The sequence below is a fragment of the Camelus ferus genome, chromosome 32 (assembly GCF_009834535.1).
Source record: "Camelus ferus isolate YT-003-E chromosome 32, BCGSAC_Cfer_1.0, whole genome shotgun sequence".
NCBI lineage: Eukaryota > Metazoa > Chordata > Mammalia > Artiodactyla > Camelidae > Camelus > Camelus ferus.
Window position 1 is genome coordinate 4,097,630 of NC_045727.1, and position 25,452 is coordinate 4,123,081.

Consider the following 25,452-nt stretch of genomic DNA (forward strand, 5'->3'; position numbering starts at 1 on the left):
GCACACTAGGAAATAAAAACATAATTGCACCTGTGGGCTTAGCTGCCAGCTCTACCAGGCAGCACGGCTCCCACTGCTAGCAATCGTAAGAGCCAACAGCGTGCCTACCGAGGGGGATTCCTCAGAGCAGCAGGCCTCAGCAAGGACTGGGATGAGCATTCACTGGAAGATGACTGTATTTTCGAAAAGCTCCTAAGAGGTTCTAACAGACTAATGTTATCTTTACAATGTCATCTTCAGCTGTAAGCCATTGAAGGCCCAAAAGACTTGGCTTTACATGACACTCACTTGAGTCAAGTCCTACTCTGTATCACCTTAAAGTTACACAAATTCTTGGTAAAAACTAATTTTGCCATGTGTATTTTCAAGAACATGAAATGCTCTAAGAAAAACATCAAATAATAACTTACATTAAGTCGCTGAAATCCCCTACTTTAATTATCAGAAAATTAGAGAAGAAAACAAGACTACAGGAAAATTTCAAACCAGTCACGTTATCGTCTACAAAAAGCAGGATTATTAATTTACTTTTAAGATCCTGTTAACTTTAATCACACTAGTTTTTAAAAAGCATATATTTAAGTGAATAAAGCATTTACTTAGATGGAAACCCAGTATTAAAGATAATACTCTCTTTATTCAAGAAATGAAAATCCAGAACAGTTAAGAGATTTATTTTTTATAGAACTACAAAACGGACTTATCACTGCAGGGTATGGTATTGCGTATGTCCAAGTATTTAGGAAAAACTAGGGACTGAACCAAGCTGTCCTCAAACTGAAAGATTGAAATATACAATAAAAATTGCTTAAATGTACTTTTATTGTTATTATTTTAAACAAAATCAAAAAGGATTCCTGAACAGGAGCAAATGTAGAAAAGCAAGCAACTAAAACTTCACAATTTAGTTTGTATTAAGAGACAATTATCAAGTAATCTATTTTTTCTCAGTGCTAGATTTTTACCTTATATCTTCTATTTACAATACCAACTTTATATATGAATTAACTGTCCACATGTTGTTATTTAGCATTATGGTTTCCTTTCAGAACAGAAACAAGGGAAGGGAAAACACAAAAGTGTGTTCCTATTAATAAGGAATGATATTTCCCGATATAAAAATTTCCCCCAAAGAAAAGTCCCTTTTTAAAGATAAGTAAATAGTTTAGGGAAAGATATGCATAAGATGTGCAGAAGTGGAGAGACAGCAAAATGAGGCTACACTGTCAGGATGTCAGGGAAAAGCACGGTCATAAATACAGTATTTCAGGTCAACATTGTATCTTTAGCTAGAGGGAGGCTGTATCCAGTTATTCCATCCTACAGCATTACCAATATCTACTACTATAAATTCTGAACGTTCTTTTATTAACAGCCATGTTTGGGTTTTTGAAAAAAGTTAGTATTAAATAGTACAATGTTATAGCCAGGATTTCTGCAAAATTCAGAAAATCAACTGGCTATAATTTAATTGCAACTGTGGGAATTTGCATGCAGATTTTTCCAATGCCATAAAGTCAGAGGCCATTAATTTTCCATTGTCCTCTATGGTAAGCAACAAAAGTACTGTAAAAGCAAGATGCAAGAATACAAACTGACTGTTAGAAAAATATTACCTGTTTCTGAAGGAACTACAGGTATAAAAAAAAAAAACAATAAAAATGATCAGATAAGATAAAAAAGATAATGAAGATGTCCTTCATGCTCTGCCTTATAACATCCAATTTAGGGAAAAGAGGGTACAGGGGAAAAGGTTTAAGAGTATCCTCTGCCTCCAAATCTTCCCTTCCCATTCAGAGCAGAAACCTAATTGTTTTGGGACAGTGGTGCCACCTGGTGGTGATCGGAAGGAAATGTCAACAATTAGCAGCCTCTCTTGGATATCCTCTCAGCCCCCACACCCAGCAAACAGGATATGTGCTCTGCTCCTTTTCCTTTTTCTCTCTCAAGTCAGTTATGACTCTAGTTGTCAACTCAAAGTTGTCCAATAATTGTTTAAATGTCCAGAATAGTGTTAGAAAAAGTAATATGCTATGACATGCTGTAAGTTAATAAATTTAAATTTAAATTAAAACTATAAAAATGACATGAAACTAGATGAAATTTAAAAATCATTATCAGACTTAACATCAGAAGCCCTCAAATGTGCTTTCAGAAGTCTTCATCACCAAAATCATCAGCTACCCATTCCATCTCAATTAAATCTGCTTTTTCTCAAACACTGAAATTCTAGATAAAAAACTTTTTTCAACGATATTGTTCTATTTTGATCAATATTAATACTATGACAATTCTCAATGACTTTTAAAAGAATACTTCTCATCATGTGCCATGAGTTTTATGTGAAGCAATCTGTACATGACAGAGCATCAGTTACAGTGGGTACCAATCTAACAACTAGAAACCATTTTTCATTCAGTTTTAGCACTGAGTACCTACAATGTGTTGGTCACTGAGGTTGGATGAGCTGCAGATTCATATTTGACTAAGAAAATCCTTATCTTTTTCTGCAGAAGCTCCCAGATGTGGGAGAATAATTTCAGAGGCGAAGCAAATCAAATGTGAAAAGTGCTAAAATATAATTAAGAACAAAGTTCTGAAGAACAAAAGGTTGTGGCTTTAAACGTGACAGCTAACCTAGGCCTCCAAAAATACAAGCAGGAGTTAAGTAGAGGGAAATAAAGGGGTTCTAACGTAGACTTGAGCAGCATTAAAAATAATATTTTTCTGAATTGTACACAAGTCCATAGGATTCTCCAGTGAAATGGAATTTGGGGAGATTACCTTTTTACTTTACATTCTTCAGTTCTATGTGCATTTTTACACTATAAACATATACTAAATCATGTATTTTATTATACAGATAATATTAAGGAACATGGTATTAAAGAATAACATAAAGAAACAGTGTTTGAGCCTACATGACTACCAGTCTAAAGCAAACAGATATAGTAAGGGATTAATTTATTTGAAAAACAGGGTAACTACAAATCAAAAGCATACAACGGAGTCACAAAAATTAGAAAGAAATCAAGCTCATACAGAAGAAAATTATCAAACCAGAAAAATACCATATGATATCACATGTGGAATCTAGAAAATAAGACAAACTTATCTAGAAACAGACACAAAAAACAAATTTATGGTTACAGGGTTGGGGGTAAGGGGGTGAGAAGGGATAAATTGGGAGTTCAAGATTTACAGATAGTAATATATATGAAATAGATAACAAGTTTATACTGTATCGCACAGGGAACTATATGCAATATCCTGTAGTAATTTACGGTGAAAAAGAATATGAAAATGAATATATGTATGTTTATGTATGACTTAAGTATTGTGCTGTACACCAGAAACTGACACATTATAAACTGACTATACTTCAATAAAAACATATATAAAATAAGAGGAAAAAAAAGGGTAACATAAAGAAACAAGTTGCAGATAATGAACACAGTAAGGGCCCAGGGTGTGCAGAATGGAACAGTAAAAGAAACAGGACAAGTGGAGACACTGTCCTCAGAAAGGAGAGAGAAAAAAGAGAAGAATGCAGGGGAATGGGGGGCGGGCACAGGGAGCCTCCAGATTAGGGATTCTTAACTTTTTTTTCTTTCTATGGATCCTTTTTGCATTTTGGGGGAGCCTACGGATTTAAATGCATGAAATACATAGGAAATCAAAAGAGATCAATTATAATGAAATGCAGTTATCAAAATCTAAAAAACCCAATCTGTGCCATAGTAATATATATGCTTTATTACTGATGCATTAAACAGTAAGATCCAATAACTAAGCTTAGAGGTAATGAGCATATGCAATATTTTAAGATATCCACATCTGTACAAGTGATAAGAAAGTAACTGAATTCTATTGATGCTGAAGTCACAGATATGGCTAACACCAGTGGCTTTTTGCATGCATTAGTAATGCAAAGAAATGCTAAATTTCAGTAAAAGATTAATAAAAATAAAGATATAATATTTTTTCCCGTCCAAGTTCATCAATGCCCTGAACCCTTTCCCCATGAACCATTTGGGAATCCTTGCATCCAGGTTAAGGACTCTGGCTGTATGCTGTAAAAAGCAGGAAGAAAGAACACTCTGCTATGGATAAAAGCAATGAGATAGATGGGAGTTAACGGACTGGACGGTATGGTTATTAGGGTTGCAGAAAACAGGTTAAAAGACTGCAGAGCTCTCCTGAAGTTCCAGCAAGAGCTAGAAATCTTACATTCCTAACACCACAATGGTATTCTCCCCAGCCACACCCAGAAGTCTAGCTAAAGGAGAAGAGAGAGGAGTTTAAAAGTGGAAGACTAGGGAAGGGTCAGAGAGCCCTGTGAGGGGCAAGAAAAAAGGAAACAGAAGAGTAACGGTTAAGGTGGCTGTGATTAGAGCAGATCTTGGAGGGCATTTTGGAAGCAGTTACAAGCAATGACAAAGTCACGACAGCAGGCTGCTAAAATAAGATGGAAATGAGTGGTAGTGAAGTAACCGAGCTTAGGAGGCTAAATTTCCAAAGCAATAGTGTTCTATTCCAAATGATCAACTTGAAAATAATTTTTTGCAAAATCTACGATTTACAAACTAACATTTGAAGGTATAGCCACCAACTATAGGAATACTTAAATGCATTCCAAGGCTATATACCCCTCTGTTCGAAATACCAAGAAGTTAGTTATAGTACAAAATAAACCAGACAGTAGCTCATACCTAATAAAAAATGCAGGAATGGATAATGTCCATCTTGAATGACCACAACTATTTTCTAATTGTAATTCTGGGCCTATTAAGCAGAACTATTTAATATTTACAACGTTGGACGTGGTTTATTTGATACACCATATGATTACAGTTATGCAACCACAAAATTCAAGTTTCTGAGGTGAGACCCATAAAAGTCAGTCCCAAAGTTTTTTCTTCAACCAAAAGCTTTTTAGGAGAGAATGAATCAGGAAGAACTAGTGCAAAATATTTTTAAAAAAATGGTTATCCTGACTTCACACACGATAGGGCCAGGACAGGAAATCAGGCTCTGTCTCTGCAGCATCTGTACCCGTCAAACAAGCAACAGAGCCTCCCCTGCTTATAATCTCTTCTTGTCCCGGAAGCTAAAATTCTCGACCAAACATCTGCACAAAAGCCATGTGGCAAAACCATGACTTTCTAGTGATGGAGTTAGCATAAAAGAGCACACACTGGTGAGTAAAGCCATGCGACACCTAACAACAACATTCTGCAGGATAGGACGGACCAACACAACAAAATTAAGAACTTACGCCAATAAGCTGCACCCCAAATTTTTATAGAAAGTTTTGAATAATTTAAAAAATAATTTCTTACCTTAATAGAAAAGAAAGTCATTTTCCAAACACAGAACTACCTAATCATATCTTTGCCTCTAGGGCACTTGAAGGAAAATGAGTTTTGTGACCCGTAAGTAGAAAGAGGGTTGTTGCTTTCACCCTGGTTAGCACAAAAATAAAACAACTCAATCTCTAAGGTATGGTATCTTTTAATCCTATGATTTCAAACTGAATAGAAGTAAAGTTGATTTCATACTATTCTTCACTAATGAATATATAATGCGTGTAGATATAAATTCAAATATGTGTGCATTTCCAACATACAAAGCAGCTAAGGCAAATTATTGTAAAAGATTTTCAAAATAGCCTGCGTGCATGCTTTAATACTTCACTCCCTTAGCCATGCTTCTGACTTCTCATTTGGGCCTTGTGTTAACACTTGGGATTTTGTTATTTTTCAAAAGGGTAGTATTAAAATGCCTGAGAGAAGCAAACTTTTGTCAGAAAAATATACTCTGGATATGTCTATGTAGGAAAGCTACCTCTAGATTGGTTAGGTATAACTGCTTTCTTGAGTTTCCTGGAAATGAGTAGTAATTACTAGTTGTTTGTGGCAATATGGCTATGTAAGAAAAAACAAAACAAAACAAAAAAGCACTACTTTTTTTCCTGGCTTGGGTATGGTGTGTATAAAAATATTTAAAAATTTTTAAAGTATCAATTGAAAGAATAAATATGTTGAGTACCTACTATCCGTAAGGCATTATGCTGGACACCATGGGGAGTACACATTCCTAGCTCTTATAAACAGATTTCTAAACTCCAGAAAATTATAATGCGTTGAGAGAGACAAAACACACTGACAAAAAGATAACACACTGCTTTTCAAAGCTGAGTGTTCAGTATAGTGTTTAGAGAGACGTAAGACAACTGATTCTTCAACTGTGCTCCACGGAACTCAATTTCCTAAGGGTGCCTTGGCAGACAGAGGGAAAACTGAATAAGTAAGGTTCTGGGATACCTGCCTGCCCACCCTGCTGTAAAGTGGGATTCACTGGGAGCAGGGGGAACAAACTACTCTGTGCTGAAAATAAAATATAGCAAAGTTTGGTAGCCACTGTTATAGGCAATAAAAATAGACCACAGTGAGTAGGGAAGGTTAGTGAAGACTCTAAAGAGAAAAGATTTCAGTGTGGTCTTGAAAAAGTATCTAAAATTCTAGTTAGGGGGTGAGGGTAAAGTTCAAGTGGTAGAGCTCATGCTTAGCATGCATGAGGTCCTGGCCAGTACCTCCTCTAGAAATAAATAAACCTAATCCTCCCGCCCCAAACAAAAACTAACTCTAAAATTCTAGTTAGGAAGGGAGGTATTTAAGGTGGAGAGTAAATCCAACAATAAGATAATCAAGCTCAAAGATGGAGTTAGAACATCTAGCATGCAGAAAATGCCACTTTGGGTCAAGAAGTGAATTAATACTGGAGAATAATGAGAAATGAGGGTGAAAAAGAGAAGTTCCACTGGGAAGGGACCTAAATGCCAAGGTATGGCATCCCAGCTTTATTCTGTAAGCAACAATGGCCACTGTAGACTTCTGAACAACGGATGAGATAATATAGTAAAAGCAATGCTTAAGAATTTCTTTGTGCTAATGTCCAAGATTGACTGAAGTAACAGAATCAGGAAGAAAAGTTAATTCGGAGATTACAGTAATGTTTGGATAAAACTATCAATGAGAAGAGAGAGGAAATTAAGACTGTGGATATGACATTACTAAGGAAAAGTTGACAGAGCAAGATAAAAGGAAGAGAATACTTTCTTCCCAACTTGAAGCCAAAAGAATCCTTGCATCTTTATTAGCTAAAGAAAAAGAATGGATGAAAATATGTGAAATCTTTTTTTTGGAAGTGCACTAATGAGCTAAAAGAATAAATCCAGCTAAGCTTAGCCTCTAAGCCTCAACCAATAATAAATATTTTATATGTCCAGTTTTGCAGTAGAATAAATGACTGTTCTACTTTTATCAATTCTTCAAAGGAGGGTAAGTTTTTATCTCTAGAAGTTGTTTCATAAAATGTTGTTACATTGAAACTACAAAGAAAGACAATAAAAATCTGACCCCCAAAATAATAAGTACCAAAGTTGTTCTGATTCTTAAAGAGAAGGAATTCTATCAAGTAAACATGCACAAACAGCACTGGCCATCAGTGGAAAATTAAATCAGCAACAGATGGCAGAGAAGATACACTCAAGTGTGTTCTCATTTCGAGGGGCTCAAAGTTTAGTACACCTATTCTAATAGGAGTCAAAAGAAAGATTTATATTACTTGGATAAAAAGACTGTAAAACAATATTGCTCCAACCTGAAAATGAAATTGAGAAAAAATTCCATTTACAACAGCATCCAAAAGAATAACAGACTTAGGAATAAAGCTACCAAAAGAAGTGTAAACTTCATATGCTGAAAACTACAAAATTTTTTTTGTAAAAACTAAAGAATGTCTAAATAAACAGAAAGACAATACCATGCTGTGGACTAGAATATTTAACACTGTGAAGATGTTAGTACTCAAATTGATCTACAGATTCAATGCAATCCCTATCAAAGTCTCAGCTGTCATTTCACAGAAACTGACAAGACAAAGTTCACCATGGAAATGCAAGGGACTCAGACTAGCCAAAACAATCTTGAAAGGAATTAACTAAGGAATTAATTAAGAACTAACACTTCCCAAATTTAAAACTTACTACAAAGATACAGTAAATCAAGACAGTATAACACTGGCATAAAGATAGACATATAGATCCATGGAATAGAACTGAGAGTCCAGAAATAAACCTTTACATTTATGGTCAATTGATTTTCAACAAAGTGCAAAGATAATTCAATGAAAAAATAACAGCCTTTTCAACATTGTGCTTGGACAAACCACATTTAAAAAAATTAAGTTTGGACATCTCTTCCTCACACTTGTACAAAAATTAACTCAAAATGGATCATATACCTAAATACGAGCTAAAACTACAAAAATCTTAAAAGAAATCAGAGGACTAAATCTTCATGAATATTGCATTAGGCAACTTTCTTAGATATGACACAAAAAGCACAAACAATAAAAAATAAAATACAGATAAATGGGGCTTCATCCAAATTAAAAACTTCTCTGCTTTCAAGAACACCATCAAAAAAGTGAAAGAAGGAGGAGGGTACAGCTCAGTGGTAGAGCACATGCCTAGCATGCAGAAGGTCCTAAGTTCAGTCCCCAGTGCCCCCTCTAAAAATAAATAAATAAACCTAATTACCTCCCCCTCCCCCCCAAAGTGAAAAGACACCCCCAAAATGGAAGAAAATACTTGCAAACTCTAAGTCTGATGAGGGATGCACTGGTATCCAGAACACATAAAAAATTCTTACAACTCAGAAATAAAAAGACAAATAACCCAATTTAAAATATGGGCAAAGGATCTGAACAGACATTTCTCCAAGATATACAGATCTCCAATAAGCACATGAAAAGATACACAACATCATTAATCACTAGGGAAATGTAAGTCAAAACAATGAGATGCTACTTCACATCCACCCACTAGGATGCCTATAATCAAAAAGAGAAAAATAACAAGTGCTGGTGAAGATATGAAAAAACTGGAACTATCATACACCGCTGGTGGGGCTGCAAAACGATACGGCCACTTTGCAAAACAGCCCAGCAGTTCCCTCAAAAGGTTAAATATAGTTACCATATGACCCAGCAGTTTGATTCCTAGTTACACGTCCAACAGAACTGAAAACATAATGTCCACACAAAAATCTGCACATGAATGTTCAAACAGCATCATTCATAATAATAAAAAGGGAAACAATCCAAATGTTAAATGGGCTGTCAACTGATAAATGGATAAATAAAATGCAATATATCCATAAAATGGAGTATTACTTGGTAATGAAAGGGAAACAAGTACTGATAGATGCTACAACACACTATAAATACTAAGTATAACAAACCTATCTACACTGGTTATATTAATATACAAATGTCCAGAATAGGCAAATCTATAGAGACAGAAAGATCAGTAATTGCCCAGCACCGGGGAAGTTGAAAGCAAGTGGGGAATGACAGCTAAAGGATGTGAGGCTTCTTTTTGGATGGTGAAAATGTTCTAAAATTGACTGCAGTGACAGATGCAGAGTTCCATGAATATAGTTTGGAAAAAAAAAATTGTACAATTTAAACTGATGACTTGTATGTGAATTAGATCTCAATAAAGCTGGTTTTAAAAAAATAATCCAATACTGCTCTCGACATTTCAGGTGATCAGGACTAGGTGACAGTGGTCCCAAATAAAAAAAAAATTTTATCTTATTGAAAATCAGTTCAAAAGCCGGAGGTACTTCAGGACTTAAAACCTTTTAGTGTTACAATGCTATCATGTGGCACAGCAGTGACTAAAAATGTCAGCACTACAACAGACAAGATCTTTACTTCTCTGCAAAAACTTTGTGGCTTACGAGGGCAAAAGAGGTATTTTCTGGGAAAGTTGATATTAGCCAGGATCCCATATTGTCTTGCCCTGATTTTATACGAGGTATGCAAATCAAGAGACTGACATCCATAAGCAGCATCATCTGGTTTTCAGAATTTGGGGTCTGATGCCTATCACAGCTTCTGGTGGTTCAAAACGATACAAATATGAGTAGGAAAAAATTCAAAGTGGGAAACACAAATTCACTTCTGTCTAATTTTAGTTGAATTGGGACTCATTTGGATGACTTTCAAATAACAATGGTCACAATACAGGTGACTATTTCTGTCACACATACTGCTGTGTATCCAAATCAACAAATGCACATTTGACTGATAATATCTCAAAACAGTGATCATAAGGCTACATAATCATCTGTTTTCTATTAACCTGAAGTAAAGCTACCTAAATAAGGTCTTTTACACACTGCCTTGTTTAAAGCTAGTAATAATATACAGGCATTCTTAGAGACAGTGCTTATTGGTCGCAGAAACTAAATCACATTGATAACTTATAGATTTAATCCTTTCTTCTCCTTTTAAATGACACCAAAATGGTAAAATTAGAAAAACTTCAAGGCTACAAAGCCTAGAAAAACTACACAAATCAAATTTTATCATGGATGTAAATAACTTTTAGGAGCTGACATTTAAGTCTTATGAAACGAGATTGCATTGCTTTAGAGTTACCTTAGAAAGATTCAAAGAGGATGTCATCCATTTAAACAACACACTTTTTACAAAGCCTACACAATTTCAAAAAGCAGCATTTAGAAAAGAAAAGGGGGGGAAGAAAAGGGGGGTGTCTTCCTGATAGCTACATGCAACTATGAGGAAAATGCCATTATTCTCTGTTCTCTAACAAAAAAATAAAAAAATAAATAACATAGCCTAGAGGAATAGTTTCTTTCTGACTGTGATCTTCATAAAAAGTTTCTGAGTCCTGTAACTGAAAGTAAATTTACCATTCAAGGAAGAAATGACAGAGCCATAGTAAGAGAACTGAGATGGAGACTATTGGAACAGCTAAGTAGGCAAGAGAGTTCAAGGATGTCAGCTTCAAAGGCGCAACTGCAGTAGAGGGAAATTTATCTAAAGGAACACAGTGAGCTACCTGAAAAAGCTCCTTCCTAAGTAACAAACAGTTCCAAGGAAAAGGACAGTATATCATGTTAAGAGTCTTAAGTTTCAGTCCAAACATCACTCCTTGTGTTAAAAATAAATAAATTAAAAATTAAAAAACAGACTCAATGGCTTTCTACTTAGAATCAAACCACTGAAATCATTTTCTTTTCTTCTTTTCTGAGATCTGACCTAGGTACCCTTTTGACCAAAGTCTGTAAAAAATCAGCTGATGCAGAAAAGAAAATCTCAAAGTTCTGTCCTTGTTAAAAATACATTTTGCAATTTAATTTGTGCTTCTATCCCTCTGATGGAGCTCAGTGGAAAAGCCTAGAATATGACTAAAAACCAGGACACCTCAGTGGATGCACCATTCAGAAAGTGCACAGGATACAGGGCTTCCATAATCAACAACCATACAAATGTTTCTGATGCTACAATATTTGATCAAGAGTCTGAATAAAGTACTTGGAGCCAGTAGCTCTATTTAGGCAGCACCAATGTGCACCAAGAATGCATTGATAATGAAGGAACCTCATATTCGTCCAATACAAAATGATTTATTTTATAGTACTATGATAAAATGAGATTAAAATGTCCCTGAGACAAAAATACATCCTACTGAAATATTAAAAAGCAGTTCTTGTTCTTATTTTCCCTATAATAAACTCTGTTTGTGAGTTAAAACTTTAGGCAAAATATTTTTAAGACAAAATATTTCGTCTTAGTTTTACTAAGCCCATTACATAACATAAAAGGCACTGTAATTAGCAATTTAATATTTGAAAAGTAATTTTTTAAAAATTTTTAATAGACTTTATTTTTTTAGAGCAGTTTCAGGTTTACAGTAGAATTGAGTAGAAAATACAGTTTGCACACAGCCCTCCCCACCCACATGTATACTCCCCTACCCTCAACATCCCTCATCAGTGTGGTGTCTTTGGTACAATCGATGAATCAACACGGGCACATTATCATCAACAAAATTCCATACTTTACACTAGGGTTCACTCTTGATGTACATTCTACGGGCTTTGACAAATGCATAATGACATGTAGCCACCACTATAGTACCATACAGAATAATTTCATGGCCCTAAAAATCCCTTGCGTTCCATCTATTCACCCCTCCCTCCCTCCCTCTCCCCAAACCCCTGGAAACCACCATCTTTTTATTGTTTCTGTAGCTGTACCTTTTCCAGAATGTCATTTGGTTGGAATCATACAGTTCGCACCCTTTTTAGACTGGCTTCTTTCATTTAGTAATGCATCTTTTAAGCTTCTTCCATGTCTTTCACGGCTTGATAGCTCTTTTTTTTTTTCACTGCACATATATTTTTAAATTTACATATATGTACTGTTCATTGTTTCTAAGAACGTTTAGAGCTTTAGTTTTTTAAACTTACATAGTTATCAAAGAAATAAAGCCAACTACAAAATCAAAATTCAAAAAGATACACACACCTTGCTAATAACAGCAACATTATTTATAATTGCCAAGATATGGAAGCATCCTAAGTGCACATCAACAGGTGAATAGATAATGAAGATGCAGCATATATATGTGTCAATGGAATACAACTCACTCATAAGAAAGAAGGATACTTTGCCATTTGCGGCCCCTCATTCACTTTTTCACTTCAAAAATCAGAATTTTATAACTGGCATAAACGTTTCCATTACATCAAAAACAACAAAATAAATACCTAGAAATAAACTTAACCAAGGAGGTTACCTATACTCCGAAAACCGAAATGACACAAAGAAATGGAATGATTTCTTGTGCTCTTGGACTGGAAGAATCAACACTATCAAAATGGCCACACTACGCAAAGCAACCACAGATCCAATGCAACCCCCATCAAAATACTCATGACATTCCTCACAGAACTAGAACAAACAATTCCAAAATTTGTAAGGAACCACAAAAGACCCCGAACAGCCAAAGCAATCTTGTAGGTCTTTTTTTTACCCCTTTCTTCTTTTTGTTCTCTTTTCTTATGGTTTGATGACTAGAGAAGGTCCTCTAACATTTACTGTAAAGCTGGTTTGGTGGTGCTGAAATCTTTTAGCTTTTGTTTATCTGTGAAACTTTTGATTTCACCATCAAGTCTGAACGAGAGCCCTGCTGGATACAGTATCCTTGGTTGTAAGTCTTCCCCTTTCATCTCTTTAAATATATCGTGCCACTCCCTTCTGGCCTGTAGTTTCTGCTGAAAAATCAGCTGATAACCTGATGGGAGTTTCCTTGTATGTTATTTGTTGTTTTTTTCTTGCTGATTTTAGTATTTTCTCCTTATCCTTAATTTTTGTCAATTTGATGACTATGTACCTTGGTGTGTTCCTCTTTGGGTTGATCCTGTGTAGTACTCTTTGCGCTTCCCAGACTCGGGTGACTGTTTCCTTCCCAAGTTGGGGAACTTTTCAGTGATTATCTCTCCAAAAATTTTCTCAGGTCCTTTCTCTCTCTTCTCTTTCTGGGACCCCTATAATGCAAATATTAGTGAGCTTCATGTTGTCCCAGAGTCCTCTTAAACTATCCTCATTCCTTTTTATTCTTTTTCTGTCTTCTGTTCTGCCATAGTGATTTCTACCAATCTGTCTTGTAGCTCACTGATCCATTCTTCTGCCTCGTTTAGTCTATTCTTGGTTCCTTCTAGTGTGTTACTCATTTCAGTGATTTTATTCGTCAACTCTGTTTGAGTATTCTTTATACTTTCTAACTCTTTGCTAAAGACTTCGCTTTGTGTATCTATATTCCTCTTGAGTTCTCTGAACATCTTCACCATCACTACTTTAAATTCTTTCTCAGATAAATCACCTACCTCCTCATCATTTATTTCCACTTCTGGGATTTTCTTGTGCCTTGACCTGGGAGATATTCCTTTGCTGTCTCATATCATCTATCTTTCTGTGTTTGTAGATTCCTTCCACAGGCTTTGGGATTGTTGTTTTCTTATTTCTAGTATCTGCCCCTGGTGGATGAGGCTGGACTAGAGGCTTATGCAGGATTCCTGGCAGGAGGAGCCGATGACTGTCCACTGCTGGATGAAGCTTGGTCCTGGACCTCTAGTGGGTAGGTTTTTGTGGCTTAGGAAGTCTGCTGATGGGTGTGGCTGTGTTCCCACCCTGTATGTTGTTTGGCCTGAGGTTTCCCTAGAGACTATTGGGTGGGGCTAGGTCTTGGTGCTAATGATCCAATCAAGATGTCAGCCCCCAGGAAAGCTCACGTAGATGAACACTCCCAGAATATCCGCCACCAGCTTTTATGTCCCCTGGGTGAGCCACAGCCATCCCCCACATCCCCAGAAGACCTTCCAAACCCAGCAGGTAGGCCTGGGCCAGGTTTCTATGCAATCACTGCCTCTGCACTTGGACCTGGCACACAGTTTCCATGTACACTTTCCAAGCAAATGGAGTCTCTGTTTCCCCTAGTCCCGTGGGGCTCCTGGCACCAAGCCCCACTGGCCTTCAAAACCAGATGTCCTGGGGTCTCCTCCTCTTCCCAATCCCAGAACCTGAGGTGAGGAGCCTGATGTGGAGCTTAGAGCTCTCACTCACTCCTGTGGGAGGTCCTCTGCAACTTAAAAAATCTTCAGCTTGTGGGTTGCCCACCCAAGGGGTATGGGGCCCAGTTATGTCACAAACACACTTCTCCTACTATCCTGCTGTGTTTCCCTCTTTGTTTCCAGTTGCAGAAGATCTTTTCTGCTAGGTTCCAGTCTTTTTTTCGATGACTGCTTAGCATTCAGTTGTGGTTTTGTTGTAGTCACGAGGAGAAGCGAGTTCATGGTCCTATCACTCTGCCATCTTGACTGGAAATCTCGAAAAGCAATTTGCTTAAAACCGAAATTAGCTAAATTTAAATTTGAGCTGAGAACTGTTCAGAAATTTTATCACTTAAAATGCTACTGTATTTGGCTTTAAAAATGAACCAAGTATTAGGGAAAAATTTTAAACCCACAAACCAGATTCCTCTGAAAGATCCGAAAGATCAACAGTCAAGACACTACAGAATCAAATACATACCAAATTAATGTAACACAGAAGAACAAGAGAAAAATGAAAGCCCATTTTGTGAGGCTTGCTGTATTTAAAAAAACAAAGGTTTTAAATGCCACAGAATGTTAGATTTCTAATTCCCACATTACCCCCAAACCCCAAGAGATCAGAAGAAATTCTAACAAAGAAGCCAACAGAAAAATATATTTTTGGAGTGGTATCTGGAGGTGAACATTCTGTTTTAAGTTTCTCCATTAGGCTCCTGCTCAGAACTCCATTTTGAGGGGTGAGGAGGAACCTTTAGTCTGTGCCATGCAAAAAAATGAAATGGTCTAACTTTGTTCAAACAATTTTTAATAAAAGGTACTGTTTTCATTTCAAAAATTAAAGAAAGAGAGAAAGGAAAATGGAAGGAAAGTGATTTTGTAGAAAATTTAGGGCAAAAAACAGAAAATAAAAAAATATATCTAGAAATGTTCAGGAATCAAAAAACTGTACTTCCAATACTGTTAGCCAAAACAAGAGTCTTTTTACAACAATTAACTCTTAAACCTATAGCAAAAGTCTTTGGAAATAGGTTAAGAAAAAGTTACTAAATGAAATTAAGTCCAATTCGTACGGCTATACAAACACCATTCTGTTTCCTTGGCAGACATATAAAACATTTTACAGATTCAGATTGTTCCTTTCTAATATAAATTAGAAGAATAACTGTTCAAGTGGACACGCTCACTTAAAATTGTTTACCAGGACTGATCTGAGCAAAAAAGCAATCAATTTCTACTTACAGTCAGATGGACTAGAAATTAAGATAGAGACAATTTATGCACATTCCTTCACTGCCCTGGCTTTGTTACTAGGTTTAATATATTTGCTATTCGTAAGACTCCACTGAGACTATGCAGTGCAAGAGAGAAAATAAACTAAAACCAGACAATAACTGCGTATACTAGCATTACACAATACTACCAAATAAACTGTCTTCCTGAAAATGTCCTAGACTCATGTGAATTATCTACTAGGGAGTTAAAAAATACTATCTTTTTAATTTAAACCACCCACTAAGAGAGCGTTAAGTTGTCTTCTGAGCCCCTCATTATCACCAGGTAGTATTAATTTTACTTTTACCATTCAGCAAGTTAATTGAGGAAAAATCACATTCCACTACTCTGAAACTTCATTTCTTTGATTACTAGTGAGGTCGACTATCTTTCCATAGGTACACTGGCATTTGTAAAACTTCTTTTATTCTAGTTTTCCCAGTTTGTAGCATGTGTTGTAAAATTTACGGTACTTTTGTACACATCTAAGTTTTTAATGTTTTTATAATCAAATATTTCAATCTTTTAACTTTATATAAATTTTTGCTTTGGTGATCATGCTTATAAACTTCTCCATCTCAAAATGATATAAATTTATAGATTTGCTCTAGAATTTCTACACCTCTTTCTCTTTAACCTTAATTTAAGGTTTTGTTTTGGTGATAGGTGTGGAGTAGGAATCTAATTTCCCCAGAATGTTGTTCCAACACCATTTACTGAATCTTGCATCTTTACTCCAGGTTTAAAGTGTTACCCTTATCATATATTAGTAAAATACCCATATGAATTTCATCTGTTTTGGGTTCTCTATTCCTTGCCACTATGACAACTACATTTTAATTTTAATGCATTTTGATGTTTGGTAGAGCAAGTCCTTTGTGACTCGTAGGAAAAAATTTCCAAAATTCTTCTCTTAATATATATTATCTCATCAACTTGATGATGATTTTGTCAATTTCTATACAAACAGATACTATCCTTAGCGATTACTCTGAGAAGAACAGACAACTTTGCAGTGCTACATATTTGCATTCAGAGTATGGCATATTTCTCCACTTGCTCAAATCTACTTTTATGCCTTCAAGTGTTTTATAGCCTTCAGCTTATCCACATATACTATGCTTATTTCTTCACACTTTAAATTCTGTTTCTATTGTGAATATGTTTTTCTTTTATATTGTCTTTCAGTTTAACAGCTGACTAATGCTGCTAAATGAACAGAAATCAATAGTTTTCATATACAGCTTGATCAGGTAATCTTACTCTTATTGGTACTAAACAGTATTTTAATTTTTTTCGTCTCAATAAAATTCTACTTTGTGCTAGAGTTTTGTTTTGTTTTTTTAATTTTCTTTTAAATGAAGAGTTATACACGTGAAGAACAGAGAACTTCTAAATGCTCTAAAAACAAAATTTTAATAAGTGAAAGGAAACCATATTTTAGTAAATATGCAATACTCCCCTACTACTTACCTGAAACAACTCTGTTCAGCTTTTCCTTTTTTTAAATCTCAATAATCTCTGGGACACCTCCATATTGGCTTCAGTAAATGCTGATTGATCTCCATTTACTACTTGGCCACGGCATGGACATACCCTTCTCTAACTAGCCCACAGCAAAGCTAAGGAAGTAACCTTCCCAATGGCAGAATTTTAACAAAAGATTGTTAGAACATGGACTTAGAGAAGTTATTCCCAAAAGCCCAGAGGCCCAAGCCAACCCCCTTACAGGGCTTTCCTGCCCAGCTTCCTGGAAAGCTCCCAGCCACAAGACCACATGCCTATCCAACACCCCATCTGCCTACCTGCCACAGGGCCTATCCACTCTCCTGCTCAAAAGGCAAGCTGTCAATCCCAATCACTTGTCCAGCTTTAGAGCTGCCTGTCTACAGCTTCAGCACTTCCTGCCCATCTACAGAGCCTACTGCACATCTAGTTCCAAGAACATGCCTACTCAGCTGCAAGGCTGTGGCCTGCCTGCCATACTAAAGCACCACCCATGAATGACTCTGGAGCACATTCAGACTTCTCAGAATCCAAGGCTTCTAGGGCCTTATCCTGCTCTGGGATTTGCCTCTTCCTTAGATGACTGACATGGAATTTGTAATACGCCCTTCAAAAAAGACTCCTCTCTTATTATTCACAGGACCTTGCCCTATCAGACCAGGACAGCCACATGAGAACAAAACAGTGCAACACAATAAAATAATCCGTATGATTTTATTTCTCACTGCTCTGTAATCATGCATTCAAACTCCAACATCCTCCAACTACTACCATCTATACAATTCTTCATCTCTCTGAACTCCATTTGGAATTCAATGCCACCAATTTCAACATTCCATTTTTCTTGAATTCTTTCATATGCCGTGCTATCTCCAACTCTGAAAATGCCTAGGGCAGAGCTTCTTAGCATGGAGTATGTAAACCCCCTAGTAAACTGTAACAATTAAATATAAGTCTCTGTGTGTGTGTTTTCTAGGGTGAAGGCATACAGCATCACTAAGTTCTCAAAAAGGACCCAAAACATACTAAGTCTTGAATTCCTCTGTACTGTCTATAGCAATAAGCACAGCAATGAACACATTCGAGAGCTCCATTAAGTATTTTTTTGGCTGGCTGTATACATAAGACCACTTACACTTTTCTTGTTCTTTAAATAAAACAGTGATTCTTTAAAAGTATGTGAAGGCCCTAATTTCATTCATTCAAAAGACATTTATATTGAGAACAAACTATGTCAACACACTACAACAGGCTCAAGGATAAAAAAAAAATACAGTACCCACACATAAGGAACTCAAAGTACAATGGGAGACAGAAATATTTAATTATAATACAACGTGGTATAAGAGCAATGGTACAGAGAAGCTGGAGAGGAGGCTTATATGTGGTAGCAGATATTATGAGGGTATATAAGAAACTGACATGTGGTAAGAGAAACGGGCAAAGAAAGAAACATTGGGAACACAAACACATTGAAGGGCAGTGTGACTGAAATGAAACCCAAGAATGAGGCAGAGAAGAAATGATTAATAAGACCCTTGAAAAAACAGATGAGCAGCTTCTGGAGGGTGAAATTAGGTGCCAAATGTAGCAGTAAAGACTGAAAAAGAGTACAAAGGATTTAGCAAGTGGAGGCTACTGGTTGCCTGAGAAGTTACCAAGTTGTGAGTATAAAAGTTAGACTACAATGGGATGAGGAGTCCATAGAAAATAAGAAGTCTGGATAAGAAAGGAAGACAGGACAGTAACTAGAAGAATTCAAGATAAAAAAGAGATTCTTTTTAAGATGAGAAGGACGTAAATAGGTTTCCAGGCTGAAGGAAAAGAGTAAGTAGAGAGGAAGAAGTTGAAGAGTGGACACATAGAGATGGTACAAAAGAGCAAGAACCCAGGAAAGGTAGAATGGACACAGTCAAGGGCATGGCTGGAGAAGGTGGAGTTAAACAGGAAGTGAGGTATCCCCTCCTCCTCTACTAAAACCACAAGAAAAAGAGTAATGATGGCAAGGTGGTGAGAGAAATCCATATGTGGGGGAGGGGACAGATAGTTGATGATAGCATTCCTAATAACCAATTTTCTCATATATGATTTTTCACTTATTGTGACAAAGGCACTGGCAAGCAAAAGTGATTCTTAAGACAAGTCTAACTTGAATGGTTGCAAATACGGAATTACACAAAAATTACACAGTCATTACATTACATAAGAGTCAAAGGATCAGTTTACAGACAAAGTACGTTCTGTGTGATTTCACTAAAGCCATTACAAGATGTATTTTTGATCAGCCCTAACAGCTGAGATGCAGTAGGAAAAATGATCTACAACTAGAGTTGGCAACTTTTCCTATAAAGGGCCAGACAGTAAATATTTTTTGGATTTGCAAGTCATATAGTTTCTATTACCACTACTAAACTCTACTGCTATAGCATTAAAGCAGCCATAAACAATGCATAAACAAATGGGCATAACTGTGCTACAATAAAACTTTACTTACTGATGAGTGGGTTTGGCCCACAGGCCTTAAATTTGCTGACCCTTTTTCTCTAGGCTAAGAATACTACAAAGGAAATGAAGCAGTAGAAAGAAGCATGAAAGAGAACAGAATAAGGAAGTAGAAGAGAAGCCAGGGAACTCAAATACAGTTGAGCTGGTGTACTAAATCAAAGAGCAAAATACAAATAAAGGAGCAACAGGAAGAGCAGAAAGAGAGCGAAGGAGAAAAGCAGATGAGAAAGAGACACGGGAAAAAGACAGGAAACCAAGTAAAAAGTGAACAGAGATAATATGCCAGTTCTCAGGTAGACAGATACAGAGACAAAGGCAGTTGAGCCCTAAAAAATAGATGGCAAAATGAAAAGGGGAAAATGAGGGCATCCCAGATCTGTGTGCACTGGAATTGAAATAAAAGATAAAACACCAATTTTCCAGTGATAATCTGATGATCTCTTCTAATTATGCACGTGCAAAAGGAACCCACGGCTTGCAAGATGTAAAGCTATTTTTCATTTTGCCCATTGATCAAACTGGTATGTGTATAACATTCAAGAGCTCAGATGAAACTTATTCACCATATCATAAGAAGATATCAATTATTTCTAGGCCTCTTATTCATTTGCATATGTATGAATAAAAACTTTAAAAATTTATTGAGATCAATAAAGTTAGCATTAAAAAGTTAAAAGCCACATTGACCTTACTAACTTTAAAAAGTTTCCCCCAAAAGAAAGCCAAAGATTTAAAGAGGAAAAGAACTTTGGAACAATATAATAACCTGCATATTTATACTGTATGAAAAGTTTTTCACTTTTGGCTTTATTTGTGGGGAAATCTTTTAAGGTAAATCCAGATTAATTCTGACACAGCTCAGCTAAACAAACCAGACCACATAGTTTATGTCTCTATAGTACAATGCTTAAGAACATGACTTGGGGTTAGAGAGCACTGGGTCTGTGTACTCACTTTACCAAGCTGCTTAATCATGTCTTAGTTCCCTCATCTACAACACGTGGGTAATAGTCATACCCACTTCGGAAAGAAGTTGTGAGAATTAATTTTAAAATGCACGTAAAATACTTAGCACAGAGTCCAACGTGTAGAATATGTGCTCAAATTTTAGCTAAGTATTATCAACCTTAAGAACTGGATAGTTACAGAAGAGAATTATAAGATAAAACCTCAGAAAGGAATTTCCCTCTTCTTCTAGGAAGCTATAATGTAATGTTAGTTTTTTTTCTTCTTATCACTCATTCACTTCTATTAATCCTTTAAAAAACAAAAACCCTCAATCCATGTACCCATTTAAGTTGTAAAAAAGTAGCATCAAATTGATACCAGCAGGGACTATTCAAAATAATCTCCAATACTGAGACAGAAAGAGCACTGTGATAAGGTAAGGAAAGAAAGTACAAATCCTCAGGAGCCACAGAACAGATCCATACCTAGGATCTCATCATCTGAAACCCATGGCTCATGCCCCTGGCTGCACCTCAGAATCACATACCCAGAGCCTCACCCAAAATAATTATAATTAAATCAGAATCTTCCAAAGTGAGAACTAGACTTTTTTTTAAAACTCCATGGGTGAGTAAAATGTGAGCCCAGCATTAAGAAGCATTAGTTAAATACTACCTTTCTTTACTCAAGGAGACTAGAAATCTGAGTAAATCTTTAATATAAAATAATATAAACCTAAAAGCAATACTAAATGCCTTAATTTTTATAATTAATAAATCTTATCAATTAATTACTCTAAAAAAGTTTTCTCTATGGTATCTCTAAAACAATACTTTTATACAGGGTAACTTCTTCCAGGACAGTGTTAAGAATCTGGTTAAGAGAACTGAAATCCTAACACATGACTTAATACTATTTTCAGGATCCTATGCACTGACACAATTGTGTAATTCACTAAACCACTACAGTCTTTAAATAAAATACCTGAAATTACTCCACTATTGGATGTCCTCATCAAGAAAACTATTTATGTATATAGCAAAATACATCCATCCCCTTATGAGCGTACTGAACGTTGCGAAAGCTGTCGCTCTGATCTGTATTTTCTTGGCTTTCTACAATGAACACAAATTACCTGAGAAATAAAGGCATAATAAAATAACAAACAACAACAACAAAAAAATTTAAAGACATTAATTTTAAGAGGAACAAAAACGAGTACTATAAATATCTTCAAGTAATATTTATCTCTGCAAATTTGGGAAATGCCAATTTAAACAAAAAACAAAGCATAATGTGAATAGCTGTCAGCAAAATGGCCTGGAAGCCAACAAAGCAGGGAATGTTTTGCTGCTGTTGTTGCCAATATTTTTTTTTACAGAGTGCTAAGCACTAAATTCAACTAAAATTTTATTTTCCCTTTTGGCTTATGATCCAAGTCAATTTTTAAATTTAAAACACTGAAATACTTCAATAGGGTAAGTATAAATATAAATAATTCTTTGCTCCTAGGCATAAACAACATCAACTCCAAAGGCAGTAACTAAAAAAAGATGTGTTTCCTCGTATGGACCAATGAAGGACTCTCAGACAAAGAGTTGTGAATCAAAGACACAGATATTTGAGAAGATAAAAAAAAAAAAAAAAAAAACCACACAGACCACAGTGCTTTCACCAGCAATGCAAAGCAGTTAGAGCACCCAGCACTGCTAGCGTCTGAAAAAGCAATCTAACTATAGGTGAGAACTTTTATCAAGAGGTTCAAAAAAAAAAGCTACTTTCTTTCTGGTGGCTTGTAATTTCTAAGTAATAGCACAGAAGAACTTGAGTACAACTATGAAAACAGTTGTTGGTATAGAATGAATTATGAAAATCAAAAATTGTTGCTATAATTTACAATAGAATTGACTACAGAATTTGACACCCTCCTCCAAAAAACCATGTAGGAATTTTAGAACCAAGTTCAAAATTGCTAAGAAGAGCCTTTCAATGAGTTATTGAACACTCAGTACTGCAGAGTATGTGCTCCAAATAAGTAACAGGAATTCCCACATTTTCCTCAATAGGCACTTGAAATAGACTAAGTTTTAATATGACTACATCATCACTTATATAGTCTCCAAACACAGTCCCATGCTCTGCACGTTTTTCTCAGTATACATGTTCTACTTATCTTTTTGAACTTCATTAGACAATCGTTTTCCATCCAAAGCTCTCTGCCTTTCTGTCCTGTGCTTTGATTTCTTTCCAGATTAAAAAACTAAAGCATTTATACAACTATAAGCATAACAAAACTATATAAGCATTATTCTTTTCTTTTTTAATTGTAGTTGATGCACAGTATTATATAAGTTACACAAGTGTGTAATATAGTGATTAACAATTTTTCAAGGTTATATTCCATTTATGGCTCTTATGAAATATTGGCTACATTCCCTGTGTTGTACAATATATCCTTGTAGCTTTACATAAGCATTACTTATAAGCATTATAAAATTAAAAATGTGTAAGCTAAAACATTGTCAGCTAAATGGGATAAGAAATGTTCAGCTGGGTATAATCAGTAGCATTCTTCACCATAAAACTATCGAAAACCCTTTATAAACTATTTTTAATAGAATACAAATTTTCATTATTTATCCTACCAAAACTACCAAGGGATCTTCCTCTGAAGTTTTAAATATTTTCCAACAAAAATACATTAAGATTCCTATTTGTCTTAATCAAAAAAGCCCTCCCCCCCACTCAAAAAAAAAAGTCTGTATGATCAATGTAGAGTCTTTGCTTGAATAAATCTAATAAACCATGAAACACATTTAGGAAATCAAAACTCACCCCTCCTTGCATAACTGGAGTCCATATCTTTAAACTGTACCACAACAAAGTCTGAACACTTGAACAAAATACTCTCCATTATTTCTTCACGTTTTGGCCCCGAACTAGATTCTGTACTTTTCTCATGTGCAGCATCAAGTACCAAATCACACTAAAGAGAAAAACATGGGTAAATATTCAAAACACTTACAAAATAAAATATGACAAGAATTCTTCAGTACATCAAGGTACTATTTCTTACATGCCTTTGGGAAAGTTATCTCAAGAGATCCTTATAATCATACTTTTTTCTCAGAAATATCTATTATCCATTCCAATATTCAAAATGTCTGCCTTAAGCACAATAGTGAAAACAATGAACACTGGATCCCTCTTCTAGTTCACAATGCTTGAAAAGGCCAAAAAATTTTAATAAACACCTAGAGCAAGAAATCTTTTTGATGATCAAACCCATCTATAAAATAATCAGTCTTTGAAACTGAAGAGCAAGATCATTCAAAGTGGTTTTTAAGAGTGCTTTCAAGGTAAAGTACTGACCATGAAAATGTGATGAACATACCCAAGCTCATAACTAAAAACTGCTAAATCAGAACCTAACCAACATTGTCAGGAAGTCATACAAACATACACAGTAGTAGTTGATGATTCATGGGGTTTTACATTTTAAAAAAAGTAAAAATTACCTTAGGACTGTATGTTTTAAAAACTCCTTCATATATACCTCCATTTTTCACTTGTACTTCACATTTGGATCCCTAAAAACATACAATTAATTTATCAAAGAAACAGTGTGCTATGCAGTCATGAGGGATAACTGTTTTCATTTTACTTTTTATAGCTAATTAGGCTTCATTCAACATTTTAGGTATTCTCTGACAGAAAAAATTTTAAAACATTAACAAAACACTGAATTCCCAAAATTCTTCACGAGGCCCTGCTCAGAGTTTGCAGTATAAGTTTAAATACTGAAGTTTAGTATTTTTGACTCCAGTTTCATTGAGTGACAATTCACTAAAGATAATCAACTATTCTGTACACAGCAGGGTTAACAAGAATGCTTTCATAGTGAGTTACAACAACTTGAACAGAGTTCTAATCTGTTTTTACTAAATCATCCTGATTAAACATGACCTAAAAAATGTTACTTTGAGAATCATTCATCCACATTTTAACTTCATGAAATTACTGTATTCCACTCCCTAGGCAGTTTCAACCCCAATACTCTGGTAACTTACAACAACTGATGTAAGTATATGAACCATCCTCATATTTGCATAGATTCCATCAAAAGAAATCTGGAATATTAAGAAAAAACATTATTAGCACTTATCTTTGTATATGTATATATTAAAGTTTGCATTTATTTTGTTACAAAATGTTTAGTTAGGTTTATAACACCTAACTAACACTCATTAAGGGAAGATTTAGTTTGGTACAATCTTTGTCTTCCTTATAGAGTAGTTTTAAAAAGTGGAATCAGTCATACCAATTAATAATGTTTTGACTATACATGATACAAAAAAAGCAAAAATGAACTTCCGTGCATGAGGAAAGACAAGACCACAGGAACAGAAGACAGATCAATGACTGGGGAGCAGGATTCACTAAAAAGTGCCATGAGGGATTTTTGTAGGTGATGAAACCATTTCACTATCTTACTATGGTGGCACTTACACAATTATGCACCAAAACTCACAAACCTGCACACTAAATAGGGTTAAGTATACCTTAATAAATGAACAGGGTAGACGGGGGAAGTGGAGGCACCTTTGTAGAAGACCCCTGACTATCCTCCCTTAGCATATCTGAATCAATGATATTGCTCTAAGGTCTAATCAATCACACTACTCCTTATTACACACTATATAAGCATATAGCCTTCTGATTC

General features: G+C 35.5%; 1 protein-coding gene across 10 annotated transcripts in view; it reads right to left on the reverse strand.

Moving 5' to 3' along the window:
• ATXN2 (ataxin 2) overlaps positions 1-25,452 on the reverse strand; it is a 99,873-nt gene that overhangs the window by 47,470 nt on the left and 26,951 nt on the right. For all 10 annotated transcript variants that reach the window (XM_032471223.1, XM_032471225.1, XM_032471217.1 and 7 more), the window contains exons 3-5: positions 24,800-24,859; positions 24,248-24,319; positions 23,565-23,715 (exon numbers count right to left, since the gene is read on the reverse strand). In XM_032471223.1, coding sequence (XP_032327114.1) covers positions 23,565-23,715; positions 24,248-24,319; positions 24,800-24,859 — 283 coding nt within the window. The remainder of the gene's footprint in view (positions 1-23,564; positions 23,716-24,247; positions 24,320-24,799; positions 24,860-25,452) is intronic.